General features: G+C 47.7%; 1 protein-coding gene across 4 annotated transcripts; it reads right to left on the minus strand.

Moving 5' to 3' along the window:
* Positions 1-781: 781 nt before the first annotated feature.
* On the minus strand, positions 782-24,912 carry GATA2 (GATA binding protein 2). 4 transcript variants are annotated; one of them, XM_045024021.1, is made up of 7 exons: positions 24,896-24,912; positions 24,067-24,211; positions 11,650-12,052; positions 10,261-10,863; positions 7,389-7,567; positions 4,170-4,295; positions 782-3,347 (listed from the first exon to the last, which is right to left on the minus strand). In XM_045024021.1, the coding sequence occupies exons 3-7, from the start codon at positions 11,876-11,878 to the stop codon at positions 3,048-3,050; spliced, it is 1,437 nt and encodes a 478-aa protein (XP_044879956.1). In that variant the 5' UTR covers positions 11,879-12,052; positions 24,067-24,211; positions 24,896-24,912; the 3' UTR covers positions 782-3,047. The 4 variants fall into 4 exon arrangements, with proteins under 4 accessions (XP_044879956.1, XP_044879957.1, XP_044879955.1 ...); XM_045024022.1 differs by lacking the exons at positions 24,067-24,211; positions 24,896-24,912 and adding an exon at positions 20,434-20,733; XM_045024020.1 differs by lacking the exons at positions 24,067-24,211; positions 24,896-24,912 and adding an exon at positions 12,547-12,940.

Below are 24,912 nucleotides of genomic sequence, written 5' to 3' on the forward strand. Positions count from 1 at the left end.
TGTTGCCTGTTCTAGGGACACAGCTCTAGATACTGAAGTTCTCTATCAGACTTAGCAGGGCCGGCTCCAGACCCCAGCGCGCCAAGCAGGCGCGTGGGGCGGCATTTTGCCAGCAGGGCAGCATTTGGCTCCGGCGGACCTCCCGCAGTCATGACTGCGGTGGGTGCGCTGGTCCCACGGCTCGGACGGAACTCCCGCAGGCGTGCCTGCGGATGCTCCACCGGAACCGCGGGACGGTCCGCAGGCACTTCTGCCCCGGCCGCGGGACCGGGGAAGGGCGGCGCGAGCGGCGCGGCGCCCTGCTTGGGGCGGCGGAATTTCTAGAGCCGCCCCTGAGACTTAGGCCCTGCTTTTGCTCCCATTTAAGCCAATAGCAAAAGAAGAGAACAAAACCAAACCAAACCATTGGCTATCCTTGAAGCAAAATGCTGCCCTTGTTCAGCATCAATTTCACTTTTTAAAGGATTTATTATTTTGAACTTTAAAAATCAGTTTCTTGTTAGACACACCGGAGTTGTGCTAAACTGATTTAGAGTCTTTAGTCCATTGAACTCCTTATGATAACATACGATCCTGAGAATGCTCCTTGGTATGTGAACATTCAACAGGTTGTTTTTATTTCTCTAAACCCATTAGCTTTTAAAAAATATTGATAATCTAGCCTCATGAATTTTAAACTAACCATTCCACTGGTCAGAATCAGCCTTGTAATATTTTAGCCCCTTAACACACACACACACACATGCACACGACTTCATTGCATGAAACAGGGCACAACGGCTTTCACAAAAAAGGTATTTTATTATTCTTAGCAGTATTCACCTTGAAGGAATATGAGGAAAGCATAATACACTTTTTACAGACAATATATAAACATGTTGTACATAATTAACAATAACTTAGTTCACTAATCCAAAAATAAGCAAAATAAAAAATTAAGACTAAAAACAGAAAATACTGCAGAATTTTTATGCTGATACAAGTACAAAATAATTTAAATCTTGACTGCCGTTGTCTACGCTGCAGTGACTGACAATATATTGCACTTTGTCAACTGTATCAGTTACCCACTCCTCTTCCCCCCACCCATCACCTCCCAAATCCTGCAGAAATTTGAGCTGGGCACAAATAATGTACAACTGTACCATAGTAACAGGTAAAAAGACCAAATTTTGACTCAGTAAATTAAAAATTCTTACAGCATTTCTCAACCAATTTTTCCCCCCATTCATTTATTTCCACTTTTTTACAAAGTGCACCTTACACAGACCAGAAAAAGGAGGAAAGCAGGATTTCCATGGCTGCTTGGTCCTTACTTCATTATCAAATATCTGAATTACTTATTTAGGGAAAAAAATGTACATCCATTTTTATTTGGGTTTGTTTTTTAAGCAGAACTTTTGCAGTAAGATACAATTGGCTTGATCAAAAAAAAAAAGAGAAAGAAAAAGAAAGAAAAAGAAAAAGCTTGTCACAGAATTAAGCTTACGCAGTTTACATTATCAAACCCCTCTGCTCACTGGGGCATTTTCATCAGAAGTATAGCTAAATATGTACATCATATGTTATACTGGAGCTTGTGTTCATGAGAGTCATCAGGTCATAACAATCAATAGAATACACTTCACATTGGCAATAGCTTTGTTTTCAGTTGTTTACGTACAATATGGTTTAATAATGGGAGACTTTTTATTTTTAAATATAAAATGTGCTATGGGAAATAGTTGTCCCCCTTAGAACACCTTCCCTCAACTCATCAGCTGCTGCTGCCTCTGGGATTTGAAGGATATGTGAAGCTGAAACTGATTGTCTCTCTCTCTTTCTCTTGTCCAGTGATCTTAATCCACTTTCTGCCCTTCCTCACTCCCAAGTGTGAAATGTGCCGTAGCCTGGATGCCCACAGACAGCACACGCTCTGGCTTTGCATGGATGTGGTAGCCAAACTACGGTGAGTTTACCAAAGCAGCTAGTCTGTGTCTTAAGCAACAGCTGCCAACAAGGCAGAACAAAATGCTTAAACCTCCAAAGTGTTTGAATTGGATTTTTTTATGCCTTGCGCTGGTTTTTGCTGTTGCTGATAAGACTACTAGAAGTTAGATGGGACAGATGAATAAGACCTCCTCTAGCTACTCCCACCTGGCACAGGATTGTTCCCTACAGTGTATTTTTTAGTGATTTGTCCTATTTCGCCGTTTGTGGAATAACATTTTTTTTAAATAAAATCTTTCATGTTAAGGAAAAGAATGCAGGCATTACATCAAAACAATCCACATCTTGGGCCCATTACAATCCCATATTCCAGATACATTTCTGCTTTGTTTTCCCCTCTCTCTCATCCCTTCCCTAACAGATATTTTTGTATGTAACATTGATGAAGAGAATCAAGGGGTGGCTGGTTAGCACAATTTTTTTTTCCCTGTTATGAAGCTGTGTTTCTTCTAGCAGGGTTGACTCCCCACCCCTGCCCCACCCCCCAAAAAAGGCACAAAATCATGCAAGTCAGAAGGTTTGAGGCTCTTTGTAGAAAAAAAGAGCAAAATAAATAATGACTTTCTGTGTCTGATTTCCTTTTAAAAATTAAGTTTTTATAAAGTTGTCCTTGTTTCCCACCCCTTCTCCCCCAGACAAAGTCCACCATAGAAATCCAGTATGGGTGGCTACCAGCCAGCCTGCTCTGCCTTTGGAGGCTGCTATCTCTTTACAATATTCACAGTAATAACAGAGAGAGAAAGGAGAGCCAGTTCCAGCATCCGTCTTCTGCTGCTTCTGCCACCTTTGCTTTCTGCTGGGCCAGCAGGCATCAAACAAGTGAGTTCTTCGGTTTCCTTATACCTGAGGGGCAAAGTGCATAACAGGCACCATTAAGCATTTCTGCAGCAGACTCATCATTGCAGGGTTTTAGTCCAACCCTAAGAGTTCAACCACATTGGTGCAAGGTCCCCTTTTTCCTTCCCTATGTTCTCCTCTTGGCAGAATCTTTCCTTACTCGGTTTCATCTTAGAGCCCCGTGTTCTTAATCTCTGTGTGGGTCTCTTGGTACTCAGGTTCTATCCCATGGCAGTAACCATGCTGGATGGATGTGGATGTCCAAATGAGATGCTGGAAGATGGGTGAATGGGAGTAGGAGTTGGTAGGATGTGTCCAGAGTGGCTAAAAGGTGGCAAATGCCCCATTGGTGCCATGTGACTGGCGAGGGCAGCGGCACTGAATGGAGAGGATTTCTCCTGCATGCACTTGGACAGTTCCTCAAAACACTCAGAGCCTTTCTTGCTTTTCTTTGATTTGTTGGACATTTTCCTATTCCTGGTCTGAATTCCTTCCTTCTTCATGGTCAGTGGCCTGTTCACCTGCAAGGAATGAGAAAATCAGGCTCATGCAGACAAAATGACCTTATTGTGCAAAAAGGAAAATATTTGGACAGCCCCCGTGTGTTTTCCTGGATAGAGAACTTTTTCTGGCCAAACAAAATGGTGTTTCTCTCTGCAGATCTTGTTTATATTGATTTGTTTAACGAAGCCACACACAAAAACCCCAGACATGAAAAACAGTTTGACTGAATTTGGCAGCTGATGGCCATCCTTCCCTTATGCTTACCCTTCGCCCCCCATTCATTTCCTAATAGAAGAGATCAAACAAGGCAGCACACATTGACCCAAATTCACTTCTTAACGGGAGTGGTCTCTTCCTAGGAAAGCTTCAACCTCAGCTACTTACATTTTAAATAACATTCAAATGTGTCGAAAGTTTTGAGTAGGAATCGGGTTTTTTTTTTTAAAAAACAACCTTTACTATTAAAAACAAACAAAAAAAAACAACTTTACAATTCCGCACAGAGGAACCACCCCCCTGGGATTAACCTTTGCGCAGAATCCATTTCAAATGGCCTCTGCGTGGCTGGAGAGAGAAAGCGCATACAACATGCTTAGTTAAAACTAGTGTTGTAACGCTATTTTGCCTGATTTGCCCAAGCTTTAGAAGCCAAGCGAATACATTGTAATGTCAGTGAACTTAGCATCACTATGCCAACAAAGAATGGCTCTGAGTCCCCAGGGGAACCTGGGAGGGAGGGAAAAAAACCTGAAACCAATAAAAGGCCCGTGCACACTCTGCAGTTAAAGCATCAATCCCAGCTAAGCAAGCAGAGACACACAAGACAAGCCAATACTCACATTGTGCAATTTATAGTAAAGTCCACAGGCATTACAAACCGGGTCTCCGTTAGCATTACGTCGCCATAAGGTGGTGGTGGTTGTCTGGCAGTTGGCACAACAGGTCCCAGCTCTCCTAGCCGCTGACTAACCAAAAGATGGGGGAAATTATTTAGCATACTTGGAACATGCCCGTTTAAAAGGTCAGTTTAGGTCCAATATGTAGGATTTGTAACTAATCCCAAATCTGTTTACAAAGCAGAAAGGACAGAGGAATGTTGCTTTGATTTTTTTTTCAGGTTTTGCTTGTTTGTATTTAAATGGTCCCCCACCGTAACAGCCACCCAAATATTGGGACATTTGGCTACTGCATGAAAAACAGACAGTGAAGCTGAGTAGTCTATTTTCCTTGTGCAAGACAAAAGTAATGCAAAACCTACACAGCACTAATGAGCAGGGGGTGGGGGGGGATTTGTTTTTTAAAAGCTTTCTCTTGTAATGCTCCACATAAATTAAAGATCAATAGACTTGGATTTTTAAAATATGCTTATTACCAATTTGTTAAGCACCAGCAGTGTTTGCACTGCAATACAAGAAAGGAGGACTTTTAGAATATGATTTTTAAACTGATAGTGTCCCTTTAAAGGTGACCAGCGAGGAAAACCAGCTGCATTACTTAGATGGGTGCAGTATTTATCATAGCCATCAGTAAAATTTCAGTTTCCATTTATAAGTGAAAGAGAAAACAGAACCCGCTCCAACTTTTGTTAAATATTTAGCAAACTTAATCTCATGCCTTGCAGCAATGATTCTGCTGCCCCTGCTACTGCCTCTATCCCCATTCATTTTCTAGGTTGATAAGCCCCAAAAATATCCTCTCTTAAAATTTGATGCTTTTAATCACATTGCTCTGCTGAACCTTGGGGGGAGGGGGGCAGAGGGAACCTTTCAGCTCCCCAGAGGAGAACAGCAAGATAGGAAAAATGTAAATGCATGCAGAAGTCCGATTGATTTCAGTATAGGCACTTGAGCGAGAGACTCTACAATAACACATCCTGGGACAAGGGTGGCATTTCAGAAAATGTTAGGAATAGACAAAATGCACCCCGTATTTTGGGGAGGCATCCTTATTAGGGAGGTTCAAAAATGCTCTAGGAAATGTTTAGAATAAATTCCATTTTGTACAACCCAGCGAATTCTGAGAACAAAATAATTATGTTCACAAGTATTTATAAAACACCTACATTGTGCTAATTTCCTGAGGGCCCTGCTCCCTAAGGATTTTTACAGTTGCCTACAAAAATCCTAGGGACAAGTTGCTGCCCATCCCTTCCTGCACCCCAGCAAGGCTCCTCTCAAGGCATCGAGCTTCTGGGAGAATCTACAACATAACATCCTACAACCCTGGGTTTTCTCTGCGATCAGGGCTTTATGCAACTTATAATGCATTTTCCTCTGCTGGAGAGTTGGCTAAATATCAAACCATAGATTGGTCCTGCTCTGAAAGTTACGGCCCTGATCTTGCTCTCACTTATAGTACACGCTAGTGTAAATCAGAAGTAACTCCACTGAAGGGGGGCAGAGGAGTATTCAGTAAAGTGAGACTAAATCAGTCCTGGGAGATTTATTTATTTTGGTCCCCCTGCTAGCCTGCAAGAACAAAGCCAAAAGCCAGAGCTGAGGCAGCCCGTACTCCCTAGTGCATGCACATGTAAGCAAACCAAAACACAACTAACTTTAGGCCTTCAAGCCTTGACAAGGTCATTTTCACATGCAATAATATTAATAAATCCGTAAATGAAGACAGGCTTCTTCCAATCCCAACAAATGAGTGAACCATGGGGGGGGCAGGGAGATATATATATAACATTTAACACAAACACAACTGAAAAAATCTAGCTACCCAAACCTCCTTTCAGTGAGCTAAGTAGGGCAATTTCCCAGCACACTAGAAGGTGGAGAGCTATGTTTGCATATTTGAAATGGCTTATTGATACTAAACTATGCTGCTTAACTCTGTGGCCTGTCCCATTCAGCCTGGCAAGCACTTCAGATACTGTTACACTGTTGTCTTAACATTTTTCTTTATGTGTCAGTCACTTTAGAAGGAAAGCAAGTCATTAAGAAGCTTGCATAGTTGAAATTCTGGCTCACTACAGAAATCCTCTTTATCCCATCCCAGCATTATATCATTAAAACCAACTCTCCTTCCCTCCTCCCAGGCCAGTGAAATGTCCCCAAAATGGCCAAGAGATTTAGGGGACTATAAATCACATGGCTCCAAAAATATATATATATATTTATTATTCTTAGCAGTTTTACACATTTTGTGGAGTAGAGTGTATTAGAAATTTCAAAACAGCAAGCGTGACTGGCATGCCTTGCCTATAGAAACTCTCTAAAGCTTTTAGAATCAGGAAACAGATTCACAAAGTTTCCTTATCTTTAACGTACAGATATCCGGATAGGAAACTACCACCAGGAGCTTAGAAAGGACATTTTTTTTTAATCACTCAAATGAAAATATAAAGTATAGGTGACTCCATGGAAAAATAATAGGTTTAAAAAAAAACACATTAGGGGATTGTTTGAGGAGGGAACCAATATTAATATTGTCATGTAATAGAAGAGTGAAAATGACTTCATGGCCTTTATACAAATAATTATTAAGTAGAGAGCAGTGGGTTTGACTCATTGGATTTTTTTTTGTTTTGTTTTTTAAGTAAATGTAGGACTGCAATCAAGCGTGTAACCCTTTCAATACTGGTATACTTCTGAACTGCCTCAAGAGGCCAAATAAATGAGAAATCAAATGAAAGCTTTCAGAGTAGCAGCCGTGTTAGTCTGTATCCGCAAAAAGAACAGGAGTACTTGTGGCACCTTAAAGACTAACAAATTTTATCAAATGAAAGCTGTCATCTAAGGATCAACGTGTGTGTTCATAAGGAGAAAGACAGCTACTCATTGTGCCCCATATCTTCCAACAGGAACAGAGTGTAGGTATATAATCGAGATTGCTAGCCTATTCTATACCTTGGCATGTAACTGCAATGGGTGGAGTCCCTGCAATCTGTCCTTAGGCTATGCCGTGACCTCTGAGTGACATGAGTCTCATGTACAATACAACATCTAGCATCCATACGGGGTCTGAAGCACAGGAGATGACACACACCATGGGTGGGTCTGCGTGTGGTCCCTTTGCATAATTTATCCCCAAACCCAGCAGAGACAGACACCTACCAGTCTTCGTTTAGGTTTAATGAGTGGTCGATTTTGACCGTTCATTTTGTGGTAGAGCCCGCAGGCGTTACACAGGTAATGCCCAGTGCCGTCTCTTCTCCAGAGAGGGGTGGCAGTAGCTCCACAGTTCACACACTCTCTGCCTTCTAAATGGAAACACGAAGAAACCGGATTTCTTTCTTTAAAAACAAATTCACAAAAGCTTTTTGCATTGTCCTTTAGGCATTTTCCAGAAGTCAAAACAGTGCATTATTCAAGCATAATTAGACAGCATTGATTATTTACAGTACATGTGGCAAGGCTCTCCTTAGTGTCTCTAATACAAACTAGCACTCTGTGTTGTGATCAAAAAAATAGTTGCGCTCTCTGCAAGGTGAGAAAGAGGGACACCCTTGTTGTGTCAAATGGAACTAGTATCATTTCAGTAACAACAAGAGCTCCCTTACCATGTCATGTGCACCATTCCCCTGCCATATCTATTGCACCTCTATAGCTAGATCACATATATCCTGCCACACACACACACACACAGCAAAAATTTGGAAGGAAAAGGGTTATCTGGAACCGAATCTGGGCCAAAAGACACTTTGCTGCAAGTGCTGCAATATCCTAAAATAAAGCAGGGCAGCTTGGAAGTGGAGACAGCATAAAATGGTTCAATTATTATTTTTATTTTAATTTAGCAAAACTGGTTGAACTGCAGCACTTGAAAAAGTTGTATTTAAGCAGGCACTCTGGAACTTATAAACACAGCTTTTTTCTGTACTTTACTTGTTAACCGGCCAATTTTGATTTGGTGGGGAGGTTTATCTTACTCCTACTGTTTCCTCATTTGTTTTAGTAAGTTAATTTTTGGTGAGGGCAACACTAAAAAAAACCCAAAACCCAATTAAAGATATTAGCTCACCCACCTTGTGTCTCCAACTAGAAAACTACTTAGATATCTGCTGCCCCCCCCCTTTTTTTTGAGGGGGTGTGTTATGTGTGTTTGTTTGGCCTCTGAAATCTATTTGCTGAAAGTTCACTGCCTCTGATGGTTTGAGGGCTGGTCTGCTTAATATAGGAAATTCTCTTAATATAGTTTATGCAAATTGTACAGTATTTAACTGCAGAGGAAATTATTTTTGCTAGTAATTGGAGCAGGCCTTGTCGAGTTCAGCAGGGCTCCTGTCTCCTTCCATCTAGGGAGTGGGTGGCTTTTAAACAACACAGTCTGCAGTGGAAAACGAGGGGAGCTCTGCGTTCCTAGCTTTTTGTCCCTCCTAGGGAAGGAAGCCGCAGGAGTCATCGTGTCGTGAGTCTTAGTTTTCCTACAAAAACAGTGAGTGGTCACGAACTTTCCCTACTTCCATGCGCGGGGGCTCCCATCAAAACAACCCTCAAGATCACTCACTCCCCCCCGCCCCCCCATCTAATAAAACCCTCCACAAAAGGGACCAAAAAAAGGCCATTAAGGATCCATTTCTCTGCAGTGACTCTTGCGGCTGTTTCTAAAAGCGGAGGGGGGTGGGGAGCGGCAACTGTATTTTAATTTTCTTTTCACGGTTTAAAAAAAAAAAGAAAGAAAGGAAAAAACAGCAGCCGCATTTCAAACACTGGGGGGAAAAATCCCTTAAAAGAGCGATTTGAAATAGAGCTGATATTGTAAAATGTCTGATCTTTTTGTTGCAAAATTCCTAAGAGAGATCATGTTTCTTAATTCATGGCCGCTTTTAAAATAGAAAATAGAGGTGTGTGTACACACATATTTAAAATAGAGGTGTGTGTACACGCACATTTAGTTGTGTTAGAAGGTAGCTTTACAACGCTATCTCAAATATAGGCTTTTTTATTTTCTTCCACCGTTGGGAATACAAACGGGGAAGATGACTTAAGTGAATGGAACAACATCCAGTTTTCTTAATTTCTCTAGATATTCAGCTGGGGACACTTCAAAGTGAGATCAAACCCTGAGCCATCACTGAATTAGCTGCTTTCAGAAGACACTTTTCGGGAAAACTGGAGTGAAGAGAGGAATGCTCTGCGCTTCGTTGTGAGCAAACAGGGATGGATCTGAGGCAGAGAACAATCATGTCCGATCGCATTTTCTAGTTTTCACTGAGCTGGTTTAAGTTAGCGTTTAGTAGGTACCTTCGGTCCTCAGCACTGGTGTGTAAACTATTGAACTTTTGTTCCTTGTGTGATCGGAAAGAAATCAAGCCCCTCTTCAGTTTTAAGCAACTGGCTTGGTGAGTTTCAATTGTGAATGTGCGCTCAATGCTAAAAGCCCACGAGTGGCCTTTTCTCTGATTAATGAAGGTGCAATTTATTGCAGGGGAAACAGAATTAAATTCCCGGCATGGAGTCAGTGGGAGTTGCACTGAAGTAAAGAGTGCAGGATCTGGCCCAGAATTGCCAGCGATTAGAACCAGCCACTGTCTTTCTTTTTCTGTGTGAGAGATTTTGCCGTATAAACCCGTCTTTGCATAATTTAGATCTGCCAATTTTTTTTCTTTTAGGGATTACTGGGTCCCTTAGGCCCTGGCATGAGACTGCTGCAGAGCAGAGAGCCGGTGACTAGACCTTGCCCTACCTGCAGTTAATAACACAAAAGCTCGGTCCATTTCTCAGAGCTGCCCCAACAACAGCATGTTAAAAAAAAATCCAGGTGAATGAGGTTAAGATGTATCTCGATGACAACAAATTAAATCCACCCTCCCCTCCTCTTCGGAGTGCGTATAAAAAGCTGTGCTGGGGGTGGGGGATGTTTCCAAGCTAGAATCATGTAACACACATTCCAACCTTCCTCAAAAACACACATACACAAACCTGACCTACACTTCCCCCCCCCCATTGCACAGGCGCTGCAGAGATCAAGGCGTTGTAGGCTTACCTGAGCAGGATCGAGCTTTGCTCCGCTGCTTGGGGGTGAAGCTGGAGGCTGGGCCGCCTAGGAAACTGCCCGGGTGGAAGAGGCTGCTGCTATACTCGTGAGCAGCCGGCACATAGGAGGGGTAGGTGGGGATGGGGTGGTGGGTGGAGGGCTGGGCCCCCATGGAGGTTAAGCTGGTCCGCAGCGGGCTGGCACTCTCCAGCTTCATCCCGTCCGACAAAGACACTTGGTACTTGATGGTCTCCTTCTCCTCCTGCCTGGCCCCGGCCGAGGAGGAGGGCGAGGCTGCGCTGGTGGCGCTGGGGTCCGGGGACACCTCCTTGGGAGGGGTGGGTGGGAAGCCGAAGAGGTGGGAGCCGGAGTGCGAGGCCGGGGTGAGCGAGGAGACCGAGGCCGTGCTGGAGGTGCTGCTGCCCGGGTACACGGAGATGGCCCCGGGGGCTCCAGCGGCGGAAGGGTGCAGGGGCCCTTTGGTGAAGGGATTCACCGTCCAAGGGTTGTGGTGATGGGCTGCCGAGAGCGCCGCTTTGCCGCTGTCCAGCCAGGGGATCCCGGGGCTGTGGATCAGGTGAGGCCGGCACATTTGACTCCCAGTCAGACGGGCTGTGGGGAGAGGGGAGTTTTCACTATCACACCCACCAGCCCGGCGAGGGAGACGGGCCCTGCAGAGCGCTGGGGGACGCGGGCAGAACCGCTGCCGGCGCAGAGAGGGACCGGGGAAGTGTCCAGCTGCGTCTCGCCGTTCAGCTCTCAGGGGGACGCGCACAGAGCCAGACCCGTATTGCTGGGGAGATCCAGCGCCCGCACAAGGACACCCGCCATCCCCTGCCCGCCTCGCCTCTCCCTACCCAGGCGCCAGGAACACCCTGCAAGTCCCGAAAGTCTCCCAACCCACTCGCCCCTTTGATTTAGCTGCAAAGAAAACAGCAGCGACAGCATAATACTAGAGGGGGGCGTCAGGGGGTAGCAGCCCCCCCAAAAAAAGGAAAAGCCCGACTGGCTCTGCAGGCTTGGGGAGCACTTTCTCAGCTGCCACCAATACCCGGGTCCCCCCAAAATAAAATCTACCCGGGATCTGAATTAGTTTGTATTTCATATCCGGGAAGTGGCCGTGTCTCGGGACTAGGAAGTTTCTTTGGTCTGTATGCGCGCACCCACCCACCCACTCAGTCTATTTCCCCTTCCTCCCTCTCTCCCCACCCCTCATCGGTTATTTCTAGGGTTAAAGTCCACCCGGGCTTCCCTTTCGATCCCCTTTTCTCGGGTCTCCCTTTCCAGTGATACTGAAGCAGCCCCCAGACAACCCTGGGCTCTACTCACTGCCCGCCTGGCACAAGCCCACAGAGGACCCGGGGAGAAAGAAAACTGAGGGGGGCGGTGCAGATTTACCGTGAGCTTGGCTGTAGGACACCCTGGCCCTGGCATGGGCCGAGTTGGCATAGTAGGGGTTGCCCTGGGAGTCCAGGTGATTGAAGAAGACATCGACTTCATCCGGAGGTAGGAGCTGCGCCGGTTCCATGTAGTTATGAGCCAGTCCCGGGTGGTGCGTCTCCGGGTGCTGCCCGTTCAGCACGGCGTGGTGAGCCATCCAGCGAGGCTGGTCGGTGGCGACTTCCATGCCGGCGCTGAATCCCCAGCCCACCGGCCAACCGGCCCGGATCGGTGACGGGGAGGTTCTAAACCCACTGCAGGTAGCTCGTGTGTGTCTCGGGGGGTGGGGGAAGTCAGCGTGTCCCTCTCTTAGCAGGAAAGTTGTGGCGAGAGGCTCCCTGCGACACGCCCGGGACACCACCTGTAAGAGGAAAGGAGTGGTTAGTACTTCACATGGCTATTCAAGGGAGACGCGTCACCCTCCGCATTTTCCACCTGGTTTGAGCTAATTCCGCCATTCCCAACATGCAGATGAATGGGGGTGGGGGAAGTCCCTCTTTGTGCCCCCCTCCAAGTCTCACTTTGTGCTCCGTCGCCCCCACAAGTTCTTATCCTGGGTTCCCCTCTCTCCCCCCACAAAATAAACAGCATCTGTTTTCAAGAGCTTTTTAAAAAAAAAGTTTCCCCTTTTCTACAAACGTCAATAAGAGTTTTTCCAGCTGCCTTTAGGGGTGAGGGAGTAAAAACAGCAGGTCTAATGTCACCTACTTATACCAGCTCGAACTGACACAAGAGCAGAAGAGGAAAAGGAAAAGTGAAAGGAATGTTCCGAGAGAAAAAAGGCAGCAGCTCAGAAGCAATTTCCCTGAAGAATAAACCCGGCTCTTCTCTCCCCCCCACCCCCAACATACTTACACAAAGTCCCTCCAAGTGGAGTGAATCTAATTCCAAATGTTTGCAGAGTTTCTTTCTGGGGTTGTAAGTTTAGGGTCTGGGAGGGGGTGGTGATGGATGGTTGTTTGGAGGATGTGAATGCAGAAGAGAGTGAGTGAGAGAGGGAAGGCAGAGGAGGATTGGATGGAGGTTCTCACTCAGATGGCAAGCTCCACTTATTCTGGCCTTTTTTGTAACATCCCCAAAGCATCCTATGTCAGCCCTGGCGCCAGCTGGACTCAGTTCAGTAGACATGAACTAGGGGCGACGCGCAGGGCTAAGAACCTCCGCCCAGCCAATCAGCGTCCTAGCGCCCAGCCTCGCGCTGCCATTGGCCCCAGAAATCCACATTCCCCCTCATTTACTCCAAACATCTTAAAAGAGCGGAACCCGCCAAAGACAGAAAAGACCCCCCCGCTCAGCCCACCTCCCACTATCCCCCTTCCACTCTCCCCTCCCCGCAGCAGCATCCAGGTCCGCCTGTCTTGCAGAGCGGGTGTTTGTTTGCGGCTAATGTTAAAGACCCCCCCAACGCTCCAGAATAAGGTTATGAACAAAGTATTCCAATTCCAGCCAGTTTGGGGGATCAAAATACATGCAACCAAGGAGTGAAAGGCGGGGAGGGGAACCTAAGCAGGTCAGGAGGGTCTCCCACGATGGATGCAGCCTGTTAGAAGACGCACACAAACCCGGTTTTACTGAGTGGCTCATTGCCTCACAAATGTGTCTGTGAAAAAAAAATTAAGGCAAAATTATGTGTATCCGTTTATTTGATTGGCGTGTGAACTTCAATCGGGAGTACGCTGTAAAGACAGAATCGGATCGGCCAGGCTCTCCTTAGACAAAAATCTCCCACTAAAGTGAACGGGATTTCTGTGTGAGTAAGGACGGCGGAACCTGCTCCTAAATAGAAAAGGGATTTGATAAGAACACGCGTGTTTTCTTGCCTAAACATTTAAGCGTGATACGTTTGCCCCAGTGAACTCTGGCTGTTTGCTCGGAACGAATGCAGGTTATTTTAGCCAGGTGCGTTAACACGGGAACCACTTCTCATTTCACCAGGACTCTAGTTTTGCCGAAGCAGAACTTTAATTGTCAGAAAACCCCGGATTCGGGCCGTTAGCAGATGTCAGATTTGAACTGGATTGTTACCGTCATGTTAGTTCGAAATAACTGAATCAGCAAAATAAAATAAGATTAAACTGAAAATAAACCCGCACAAATCTGTTTGGAACCTACCTGGGGGGAGGGAGGGCGTGTAAACGAGAGGGCTTAGGACCCCAAACATCTGTTTGAGTATTTTTTTTTTATAGCTAATCGTTGGTTGTATATTTTCGGACCCGATCCTGCCAGTCTCCCAGCCACCCTGCCGACTACCTGCGCTTGTCTGTCGCGCAGAGCCCCAGTGGGCTTCCCTGGGACTCTTCCCTGAAATCTCTGAGTAACGCAGGCTCTGGGCTCGCTGACTTGCCTGTGAGTTTGGGCTGCGCGCCGAAAGCATGGTCAGGCCCAAAGCGCCACGATAGCGTTACAAGACTAGGAAACCCCCGAATAATGAGAAAAAACACTCCCCGTTTAAGTATGTGTATGTTTGTACTAGACAATAAACAGCCTGGAGCGCAGTGGGCCAGTCCTGGCCCTCGGAGCCCGGCTGTGCTATTTCATAAGGAACCTTTTAAAAACTCATTTTTATAAACCCTCTCTTTGTTTTGGGCTGGTTTTTGACCTATTTCTCTCCGTTTGAAGCAGTTGAGGCTTTCAACCCGCCTGTTATAGGGCGGATGAGAAGTGCAGTCCGAATCAACAGGCTTTTTATGCAGCGAGCTAATTAATTTATCACAGTTTGAAGGTCCCACTTTTAACAGTCCGTGTTCTGCGAAAAGCGACTCCAGGGGAGGGGGAAAGAAAGGAGAGGAGGCAACGAACAACAGGATGACAGGAAAATACAATTAGGACTAACATGGTGTGGGCCAGGTCCCTACCTACCCCTAAAAATGTTGATATTTAAAAAGAACTAATTGACTGGTAGCTTTTGGTTGGTTTTTTAAAAGCTCCTTTCATTTGATTGTAAATCCTCTTATCTCCTAGATGCAGAAAAATAATTGTTTAAATGAATCGGTTTCAATGGTGGAATCAAAGCAAGAAAACCGGCCTCTCTCTCCCATCCCCCTCAGGAATGAAGACTATGCTGGGGAAGAAAGGTGGGTTAGGGGGACCCTGTGGAGATGTTTTTGAGGTTGGCCCCCAAGTCTTGTCATGTTCCTTACTTTATGTGTAAGTTCCATACTTATTAGTCTTTCTACCAATTCATTTCCAGGTCACAATGGAAGAGGGGGAGCTGGTTGGTTTGGAGGGGAGGGGTGCGTGTGTGTGATCTGGTTGTATCCTTCTGGGTGGTGTACATCTCCCTGTAGGGCGAGATTTGGGTGCTTTGTGGGACAGGGGAGAGTTATGATCCGGTTATATCATGGGCTGGGGAGTCCCCTCCCATTGTACCAGGCCAGAGGGGTGTGTTGGGGGGAGAGGGGAGATGTTGTGAGCAGGGTGTAATGTGCTTGACAGGGATCCTCCCCACTGTAAATCAAGACTGATGTATGTGTGCTGGGGTGGGGAGTTGTGATCAGGTTGTATCGCCCTGGGAGTATACCCCCCCCCCCTCAGGATTGTATGTTTGATTACATCGAATTATATAATCCCACCGCAGAGAGGGGGGAGGGTGTCGTGTGTTGGGGGTGTTCAGACTATAGAATCACACACACAAGGTAAGGCAGGAGTGTGGTTTGGGGGTGCTCAGGTTATATAATCACCCACACAATAGGCAGTGGTGGTGTGTGATGGCGAACAGGTTATATAACCCCCCCACACCACACACACACACACACACACACACACCCCAGGCGGGCGGGTAGGTATAACCCCCCCCCCAACCAGAGCGCAGGGCAGGGCCGGGTGTGCAGGGGAAGGTCTCCCTGCCGAGGGGAGGGGGCCGGCTCGCAGGATTGACAGTCAGTAATTGGGTAATAGGAGGCTGCTTCTCCCGAGCCAGGCGGCCCCAGTCACTGAGACGCCGGGGCTCTGACGTCACCCGCCGCTGCCAAATTCGCCAGGAAATGAACTTTTTAATAATAATAATAATACAAGACAACCCCCCTCTCCCGGAATTGGGGCGGGTTCTCCCTGGGAACTAGGGGTCCCGGACACCCCCAATTCCCGCCCTGCCCCCCCCAGCTCCTGCCTCCATCCCTGCCACCCTCCCAGCCAGACAAAACAAGTCCAGATTGCCAAGGCAAGGGGGGGGACAGACACACAACAGCCTCCCCGCCCCCCGCCCTCTCGTTCTTGGCCTCTTCCTGCCCGCTGGCTGCAGGCTGGGCCGCGCTGCGGGGCAGGGGGCTGCGGGGACGGGCTGGGGGTGGTGCGGGGCTAGGATTTTCCCTGCTCCCCCCGCGGGCTTCTGCCAGGCTCCCCCCGGCCCCAGCTTGTGCGGGCGGAGACCTGGGGGGGGCGCGGCCCCGGGGATCGGTGGGCCGCGTGGGGGCGGCAGCGGGCTGGAGGGGAGCTCAGCACGCTCCAGTCCCGGGCTCGGCTCGGGGTCTTTAGGGCCGGGGGAGCCGGGCTGAGGATGTGCCCCAGCGGGAGAGGGGAAGCCCTGCGCTCCCCAGCCCCCCGGCGGGGTGGGAGGCCGGCGCTGGCGGGGGGGCGGGCAGCCGCAGAAAGGAGCCGCGATGCAGTTGCAGCCGGCTGGGCTGGGCTGGCCCGGCCGCGGGAGGGGTGGGGGGTTGGAGACAGGCGGTCTGGCTGCGCCGGCCGGGACAGGGCTTGCTCGGAGCTAGCCGGGGCAACACAGCGCAACCCTCTGCCCCGCGGGCTCAGCCAGCCCAGCTCGGCTGGGGGTGGGGCGGAGGGGGGGTGGTTGCTGATGCCTGTGCCCCGGCTCTGAGCCAGGGCCGGCCGGGAGCTCGCCCCAAGCCCGCATCCTGTGCGACAAGCCTGGCACAGAATCCTGAACCTAGCCCCGTCTTCCCCCCACCGCCGCCCCAGGTCCTCGGATTCTCCCCCCTGCCCGGCTTCCCCTGCCTACCCGCGGTTCCCAGGCTTGGGACCACCCCCCCGAACCCCTCTCGCCCAGCCCCCCTCCCCCCACTCACACACTTCCCGTTTGTTTTGAGCCAGTGAAAGCGATTAAAACAGGGGAGACGGGATGGTACAAGTAAGTCTGTCAGCGCCTCCCCTCCCCACACACTCTCCGGTGAAATCGGGGCGCTGGGGAGACCTACCCTGGCATAGATACAGACTGAGCTAGAAGCTGCCACCGCAGACCCCTATGCCGGAATTAGTACATTATAGAACCAAAGATAAACTCGGCAGCATTGGAAATTCCTGGATGTTTTATTCGGATTCTGGTGTAGCGTTTTAGCAAATATGATCTTCCAATATCAGGCTGTATAGACCGCAGGCTCTGTTCCAGGCCTGGGATGCGATGGAGGGAGAGAGGTGACCACCTTTTTTAAAAAAACCTCATTAAAAATGATCTGTATTTTTTTCACACACCCAAATCGATCTTTTAAATGAAAATAAGGAGATTTCAAGATCAGGAATTTTTACTCCCAAGTATCGAGTTACAAACAACAGACGGGAACAACAAATCCCACCGTGTTTGTTTACTAGAAATAAACGCTCTCCTGCCCCTGTTTGCAAAATTAACCTGGAGGGGGGCTGCTGGGAGAACGTTTTAATAGATCCGAACAAACGTTTCACGCTGAAAAAAAATCACAGATCCCCGCAGAACGTGATTGCAAAAGCTCCTGCGAAAGCGTTGGGGGAGAACCCAAGTTCGTTGCAGTGGCTTGGCTGTTAATGCGATCGTATTAATACCGGTGTTAATGCGCTCCTAATGCATTCTTATTAATTAATACCAACCTTTTTAATTATTTCACCGCTGCAATGAGCAAGGCGGCGTTGGGGGGCTGTTTGTTTTAGGCAGGTGATAAAATCGCAGTTAACGAGCTGATAATTCGTTCGTGTTTGTTTTAAAAGACAAATTGTAAAGATTAATCAGGCTGCTTGATTTATGGAGCGACAAAGACCCCAAAACTGCCCAGGAAACTCTGAAGCCCCCGTGTCAGATTACCCTGCAGCCGGCTCTTGCTTCCCTGCAGCCAGGGAGCTCGCTGCTTCCACTGCAGATCTTGCCTACAACATCCACATGATGGCAAGGAGCGGGATGGGGGGAAAACCCCACCCGTCCGCGAGGCATTGGGGAGATACTGGGGGGGGGGGATAAACGGTGCAGCTTCCGCCTCAAAAATGAAAATACAAAATCCAAACGAATTCCCTGTCTGTCCGTCCTCGCCGCCGCCTCTCTCTGGGACTGGATTGTGTCGCTAAAAGAAATTCTCACTGGCTTCCTTTGCCACCAGTGTTTTCGGGGTATTCCTGACACTATTACTGTCCTTCTGGGCAACTTCTTCCTAGCCTCTTATTTTCCTGAAAAGTCAGTGTCTCCCATCGGGCGGTTCTTATTATTAATGAGTGTCTCTGTGTATTCTTAATGATTATTATGTCTGCCTAGCAGCTTTAGGGCCACTGCTCCTATGCACTGCTTTCCCTGCCTTGGGATGACCACTAAATCGCTCCTTGCAGCTCTTCTCTTTAAACTCCTGACAATAAACAGCAAATAAAATAATTCTCCCTTTTTTTAAAAAAACCAAAACCCTTCCACATTCAGAGGCGGTTTAATTCTTTCAGTTTAAATCGCTAGACACACTCCTGTCTGTATTACAGATCCACATCCACTGATACTTACTAGAGCGCAGGGGTGTGTGTGTGTGTGTGTGTAGAAACGGTGCTTAATAGATCATTGTGAATTCTTCTCCAAACGTGTTTTGAGAACTCCAGGTTCAATGATCCCCGCGCCTCTGATTTACAAACTGCTTGTTCAGCGCGTGGCAGTTCAGCGCTTCGGTCTTGTTTGTTAGGGCGGGTTTGTTATTAAATGCCCCACTGCTGCAAACACCGTGGGGCAAAGCGGTGTGCTTGGGACCTTTATTTAATTAATGCACTCATCGGAACATAACCTAACCCGCACAAGGACCTTCGGCGCAGAAGCTTAACTAATTTTCTGGAGCTGAGATTCAGCCTGTTTCACACGGCTGGTTAAACAACTATTGTGTCAATTTTATTAAAGTCCTCTCTGGAGAGACTCTGCCTGAACGGGCGGTGAGCTGCAGGATTGCAGCCAGCCGGCTCCAGCCCCTGAAGCCACTCCGTGGGCCCTGCATTCCCCCACCGTTCCATCTCTCTTCCATAGCTTCTGCCAATAGATTGCTAGATGGATTGGCTGTTATATGCAAACACAAGGTACGCCAAATGCCTTACAAATCGCCCTCCTTTGCACACAGTCCGCAGGGCATGACAATTGAGAAAAGAAAGGGAAGAATTGTATCAGGATGAACTCCAAACATCAAACCCCGCATTTTATTTCCAAGTGTCTCTCTGTATATTTTCCAGGCAAGCCGATAAATCAGCTATCTGTGTTTTCTGAGATACAGAGAGATTCGATAGATAGTCATGCAGATCTATATGGATTTATCTAGTGAGAGGGAAAACTGGTAAAACAGAAAAGCGTATTATGAGTTATACAATTTTCTCCGCAGACTGGCTGTCTAGCTCTCTGTCTTTTTTTTTTTAAATCTCTTTTTATACAACAGTTTTACTAACCTTAATTTTTTGTTGTAATTTTTAAAGGGAGCTCTTCCAGATCTGGAAGCACAGCTGGTTATTTTAATTTGATTGACAAGTGATGTCATCTCGTTAAGGGGGGGAGGGAGCATGTTTTAGCAACAGTTAGTGGGGCCATTTGATGTAGCAAGACACCTGTGTCTGTGATCAGTGCGCGTGTATATTGGAAGGCAGAAAACCTGTGTGCCCAGACCTACACGCAGACTGTTTATTTACATGCCCTCGGTGTTTGCCCCTGTTTTATTTGACGAAATCTCAATTTTAGAGACTTTATGCCAGAGTCTAAAAACAACAAGCGGTGGGCAAAGGTTCAGTGGCGAAATAACCAAATCCCCATGCTCCGCTGTAACAGAATCTGAACGTTGAGCTCCTCCCTGGCCTGTCCAGGCGGATGGGGAGCGGTTCGGTCCCAGGGAACGTTCTGCCAGCCGGTTGTGACAGTTTTTCTTTTGGGCAGTTTTGGACTTTTCCTATCATGTTAATTAGGGGAGGAGGGAGCTGGCCGCCTCCTACCTCCTTTTACGTCTTTGATACAGATATTACAACGGGTAATAATTATTGCAATCTATAAACTCTCCACGGGAAAGGTTTCCCACCAGACCACGCCGCCGCAAAGTCAATACAAGAAATCTCTCTCCCCAACTCCACCCCAGCCATCAGAGCTGCAATCTCTTTGACCCGATCCTGCTTCAAAGTGCTAGGTACAGTGGCAGACAATAATCTGTCTCATAACACGGAATATGTTTTAGCATAAATTCCGATCCTCGCTTTGTCGCTCTATCATTCAGATGCATTGTTCGAATGGCAACCGCAGCTACTTTCCTCTTTGTTTAAACTTCACTCATCCTGACTGCAAACCCCAGGGGCAGCATAAGTTTTTCCTCTCTTTGTAACCCTATTCTTCTCGTCTTTTCCTATGTGCAACTAATTGGTGCAGCCATCAAAAACGGAGGAAAGAGGAAAGAGCGAGCGCGAGAGGGGCGCACTTAATTAACCCCTACAGGGTCCGAGATAAGAGGGGCTGCACACGGCACGAGCCATGTTGGAGGGCACGCAGGCTTCGGGGTCGCCTTTGCGTCTCCGTGCAGACCTTGGCGGAGCTGTGGGAGCGCGATGCAAGGTACTCACTGCTCAGAGGGCTGCTGGTGGTCTCCCGCGACGCCCGTCCCCTGCAGCAGCAGGAGCCAGATCCTCAGTGCCAGCAGCATGGGGTGCAGGGTGGGCTGTGCCTGTGGGTGGGTGGGTGTGGGTGGGGGATCGGGCAGAGGAAGCCGGCTGCGCTGGAGGGGGGGGTCAGGCCTGTGGATGTAACGCACAACCACCTCGCTGTTCGCCCGGGCTGTTGCAACCCCCCGTCTTCCAGCAATCTGGCTAAGTCAGGTACAGAAATAGAAACACGTATGACTGGCGTCAGAAAGGCACACACACACTCACACACACTCTTCCGGGTTAGCCCTCGAGCCAGCCACCCCGCAGCCTGCTGCGGCGGCGGCAGGTACAGAGCCCGCCAGAGCCTTTCTCCCAGCGGCTCGGGAAAGTGGGGGACCCTGCCCGCGCGCACACGCAGCCCGAGCGGACCCGGTCCCGTGTGATCGGCTCTGCACCCCGGGGAGGGGGACCGGAGAGTCTGCCAGGCAGGGCAAGGCACAGCCGCGGTTGTTGCTGTCATGATTATGTCCTCTGCTGTTAGCTAAAATACTAATCATTGTTCAGAGACTAGCCGCTACAGGGAGTCTTTGGTTAGAAATACGAGCAGTCACTTTCCAGCCCTTCTGGCCAGACTTTTCCCAATGTTCCCCTTTCTTTAGGTTTCTTCCTTGCTCGCTTTCCTGCTTTCCTCCTTGCTTGCTTGCTTAAAATACAACCTGCATGACTAGTACATTTTTAATGCTGGCTAATAAGGTTAGAAAATGACACAGTTGCCTCTTAACCGCAACCCCCCATTTAAGCTGCATAAGAACAGAACGATTTAGGGAATAAATCACCGGCCACGTACTCTTTTTAACTACCGTAAAAGCCTTGCCTAGACCTGCCCCCCACTTCCCCAGCCAGGTGATTCAGATCGGGTATTTTGCCCATTGCTCCAGGAGAGTTTTCGCTCTCCACTGGGTGACCCCTCGTGGCTCGTGTTTGCCCTCCTGACTTTTGGGGTTGTTTGGATCCTGTCCTCGCGACGCGCCTGACAACTTGTGAATAACGTTTTATTCCCCTGCAATTTGTTTGCAATTTGTCCTCCACGGTGAAGTTCCCCAGCTCTGGATCCCTTGTCTGGCTTCCCTGGTAAATAGATCGTCCAGCCCAGAGTCTGTTACCCCAGACCTGGTACTGCCGGGCAGCCGCAAACCCAGGCACCACCACACGGCTTTGGAAATCGGCAAACCTGCTTCTGCTCAAACGCAGCAACGGCAGCGATGAGGAGGATAGTACTACTACCGATTAATACGTGCAATTAATAAATGCTCCCCCTATTGTAATCGTCACGGTTGGTTTCGGAGTATGCCACAAAAAAAGGCGCTTTGGTAGACTGTCTAGGGGACTTTCATACCAAAGATTTCGTTGCAGGGCTCGATTTTCTTGACGCATATTTCGATGTCAATTCGCGTCTCAGATATTTGGGGCCCGATCCTGCAGTTCTTGCTCAGGCAACAACACTTCCATGGAGAAATCGCCTGAGTTAAGGCTGCAAGATCGGGCCCTGGAAGAGAAAGATCCGATGGCAGTTTCAGACACAGATATTTAGTTTTTGGTACAAAGCTGTCTGCGACAACTGATAATATATATATATACACACACACACACATATATATACATACACATACACAATAACTAATCATTGGAATGATACTATTTATGTAGGCAGCTGCTTTACTTGCCAGTTTCTTTGGACATGGCCAAATTTGAGTTAAAAACATTAATAAAGATGTTACTCTTGTTTCAGCTTCTCTCTCTGCAACCAAACAAGCCAACCCTGGCTCCAAATCCTGCACCCGAACTATTCTTATTGAAATCGCCTCAAAGCCATTCAGTCTCCAGTGTGGATTTTTCTCCCAGTCTCTGCACCCCACAGCAAAAGGAGAATAAAGGGGGTGGGATGGGGGTGGAAGAGCTGCCTTGGAAAAAAACAACGCAGGGGAGTCGGTTGAAGCCTATAGCTGGGTAATTTTAAAACATGCAAAGCTGTGTAAATCTGCTGCACGGGACTGGGACTGCAGAGGCTCCCTGGCTAGGCAGGTGCAAACGTAGCAGAACCCAGGGCCGGCGGAGATGCGGGGCTTTCCAGGGGAGAACAAACCCTCGCATCTTTTTAGTAACAAATCTGACAACAATGAGAGAGGGGGGATAGGACGGGGCCAGGCGCGCGAGGGGGGGGGAATTTAACATTGCAACATTGAAAAGAAATGAACGTTCCGAAGTGGAGCTGTTTTTTTTTTAAATATATATAAGCCATAAAGACACACACTTAATCCTGGGAGATTCACTGCTATTAATTCACGGTGGTTTGGTTTAGTTTGTTGATTGTCCCATCGCAATAATCCGTGTTCTTCCCTCTTTGCGAAAGGAATAGTTTGGCAGGATGATGTGGCGTTTAAAACGCGATCATTCTTTAGCTGTAATAGGGCCAGCCTATTAGAAGAGAAAGTATCTGAGAATTCTAAAGTGACTGCGAGTTTAAGAATGAAGAAACACTGTTCATTAGAAATCGGTTTCAGACCTAGATCCAGCTAATATATAAATATACCAGCAAAGCAGTTTGAACCTTTGATCGCTTCTTTCATACCTGAGTTGCAAGATATTTTGGGGACACCAGGTTTACATTATAAACTGAAAACTACCATCTCTTTCCCAATTTCCAACCCTCTTGGTTTATTTTAATCTCTGAGCATGCTAGTCGCTAGGGGTGAAATGTTTTTCAAAACATAAAAAAACACCCATTTCCAGTGTGAAAGAGAACAAGAGTATTTCATAGGAGCTTACTCTTCCGCGCTGTCTGTCTCTAGATTTTCTTTGAAGCATCGCTTCATTTGTCAGTAAATTTGATCTGTAAATTATTACATTTTGCTAAGGATGGATTTACCTGTTTGCATCTAGTTCAAATAAGAAACCAGCCTTGTTAAAGCAACCATGCAACGCGAACAATTTTTTCCCCACCGGATATGGAGTAGATCTGCACATTTTTAGAAATAACAAATTCTGTGATTTGTTCTGGAAGAGGAAAAACTACCCCAAGAAATGCCCTAAATCATCTGCAAAGACAAGACTGGTTTATTTAAAACACCGAGCAATAGTTCTTTATTTGACACGCCAAGCTGTTCTCTGTCACTGGGCATTAGCCACTCTTTAGATAGAAGGGTCCCTTATGGAGTGGCTAGGGAACAGCACCCAAAATATTCTGCATTTCCATCCAAGCAGCCAGTGACAATAGCACAGGGGCGGTTTAGGGGAGAATCTGTAATAAACAATACTTCATCTCCCCTTGCTAAAAACCCCAGGCTGTACGCAATCTCTCCCCTTCCAAGTGCATTGTCTCCATGGGAGCACCGCTGTTTACACTTTCTCCAGTTCAACACAGCCCCGGTGAGGAAGAGTTGCACTGGCCTCCCCACCGCCACAGCCAAAGCTCTCTGTTTCAATTGGGGTTCCCCCGCTCTGCCGAAATGAAAGGCTTTTAATCTACAGCCCGAGGAAGCAGAGCCCCATATTTCATCCCAGCCCCGTTCCCCGGGGCACTTTGTCACGAGTTGATTATTTTAAGACCCTTACCTTGTCCCTACAGTGACTTTTCTTCCCTTGCTTCCTGAGCGCCTTCCACTGGGTTCTTTGCTGGGGGGCTGATGGTCTTTTTCTCTCTTGCTGGGCTCATTTACAGCGGCGCAAGCACATCTGGATTCGCCTCTGCCTAGCTCGCCTTCATGTATTTGAATAAAGAGGAACGAAAGTCTCTAAATGGCTGGTGAATGCATAAGCAGGCCAGCAGAGGGGTTGCCAGGGGTAGGCTGTTTAAAACTGGCAGCAATTTTCGAGCTGGTCTCCCCCCCCCTTTCCCTCCCCTTCTCCCTCTCACTCTCCTGCATTCACGGATGGCACAGCGAGCCAGTGTGTATTTATGTACATAATAAGGCAGCTCGTCCCCTCAACTACATTTGCATCATTACAATATCTGTACAAGCACATCACATTGTCTGCTGCTTGCACCTTTTGTTGCCTTTGCTGTCACAGTCTACGCGACTTGACTTTCATATTTTTTAAATGAATTGATATTACACCAACAACACACACACACACACACACACACACACACACACACACACAAAGACACTACAGTCTCCGAAGACATATGGGATTCCGATTTAAGGTCTATTTAGCTGCAGTCTCTCTTTATTTCCTATTGCTTTCCAGAAAGGAGACCAGTTTGTATTCTTTCCCCTCTCCAGTGAGGGGAGTAAATCTTGCATTTAACATGCTGCCCTTTTATAACCGTTCTGATTTTTCTGTCCCTAATTTTAATCTGCTGGACGATGCACCTGCACGTAATATCAGCTCTGTGTGTGGGGAGGGGGCCGGGGGACGGAATGAAAACGCAGATACCTACCAGCCAGTCGTTGTGCG

This window comes from Mauremys mutica, chromosome 7 (assembly GCF_020497125.1).
Source record: "Mauremys mutica isolate MM-2020 ecotype Southern chromosome 7, ASM2049712v1, whole genome shotgun sequence".
Taxonomy (NCBI): Eukaryota; Metazoa; Chordata; order Testudines; family Geoemydidae; genus Mauremys; species Mauremys mutica.

Bases quoted from the DNA above. Each gene is read 5' to 3' on its own strand.
- GATA2 (XM_045024021.1), bottom strand. From the start codon at position 11,878: ATGGAAGTCGCCACCGACCAGCCTCGCTGGATGGCTCACCACGCCGTG. The intron at 4,296-7,388 runs GTAGGTGTCTGT...TCTTTTGGTTAG, and splicing joins TTAAACCTAAACGAAGACTG to TCAGCGGCTAGGAGAGCTGG. The intron at 3,348-4,169 runs GTGAGTATTGGC...CATTCCTTGCAG, and splicing joins TTTACTATAAATTGCACAAT to GTGAACAGGCCACTGACCAT.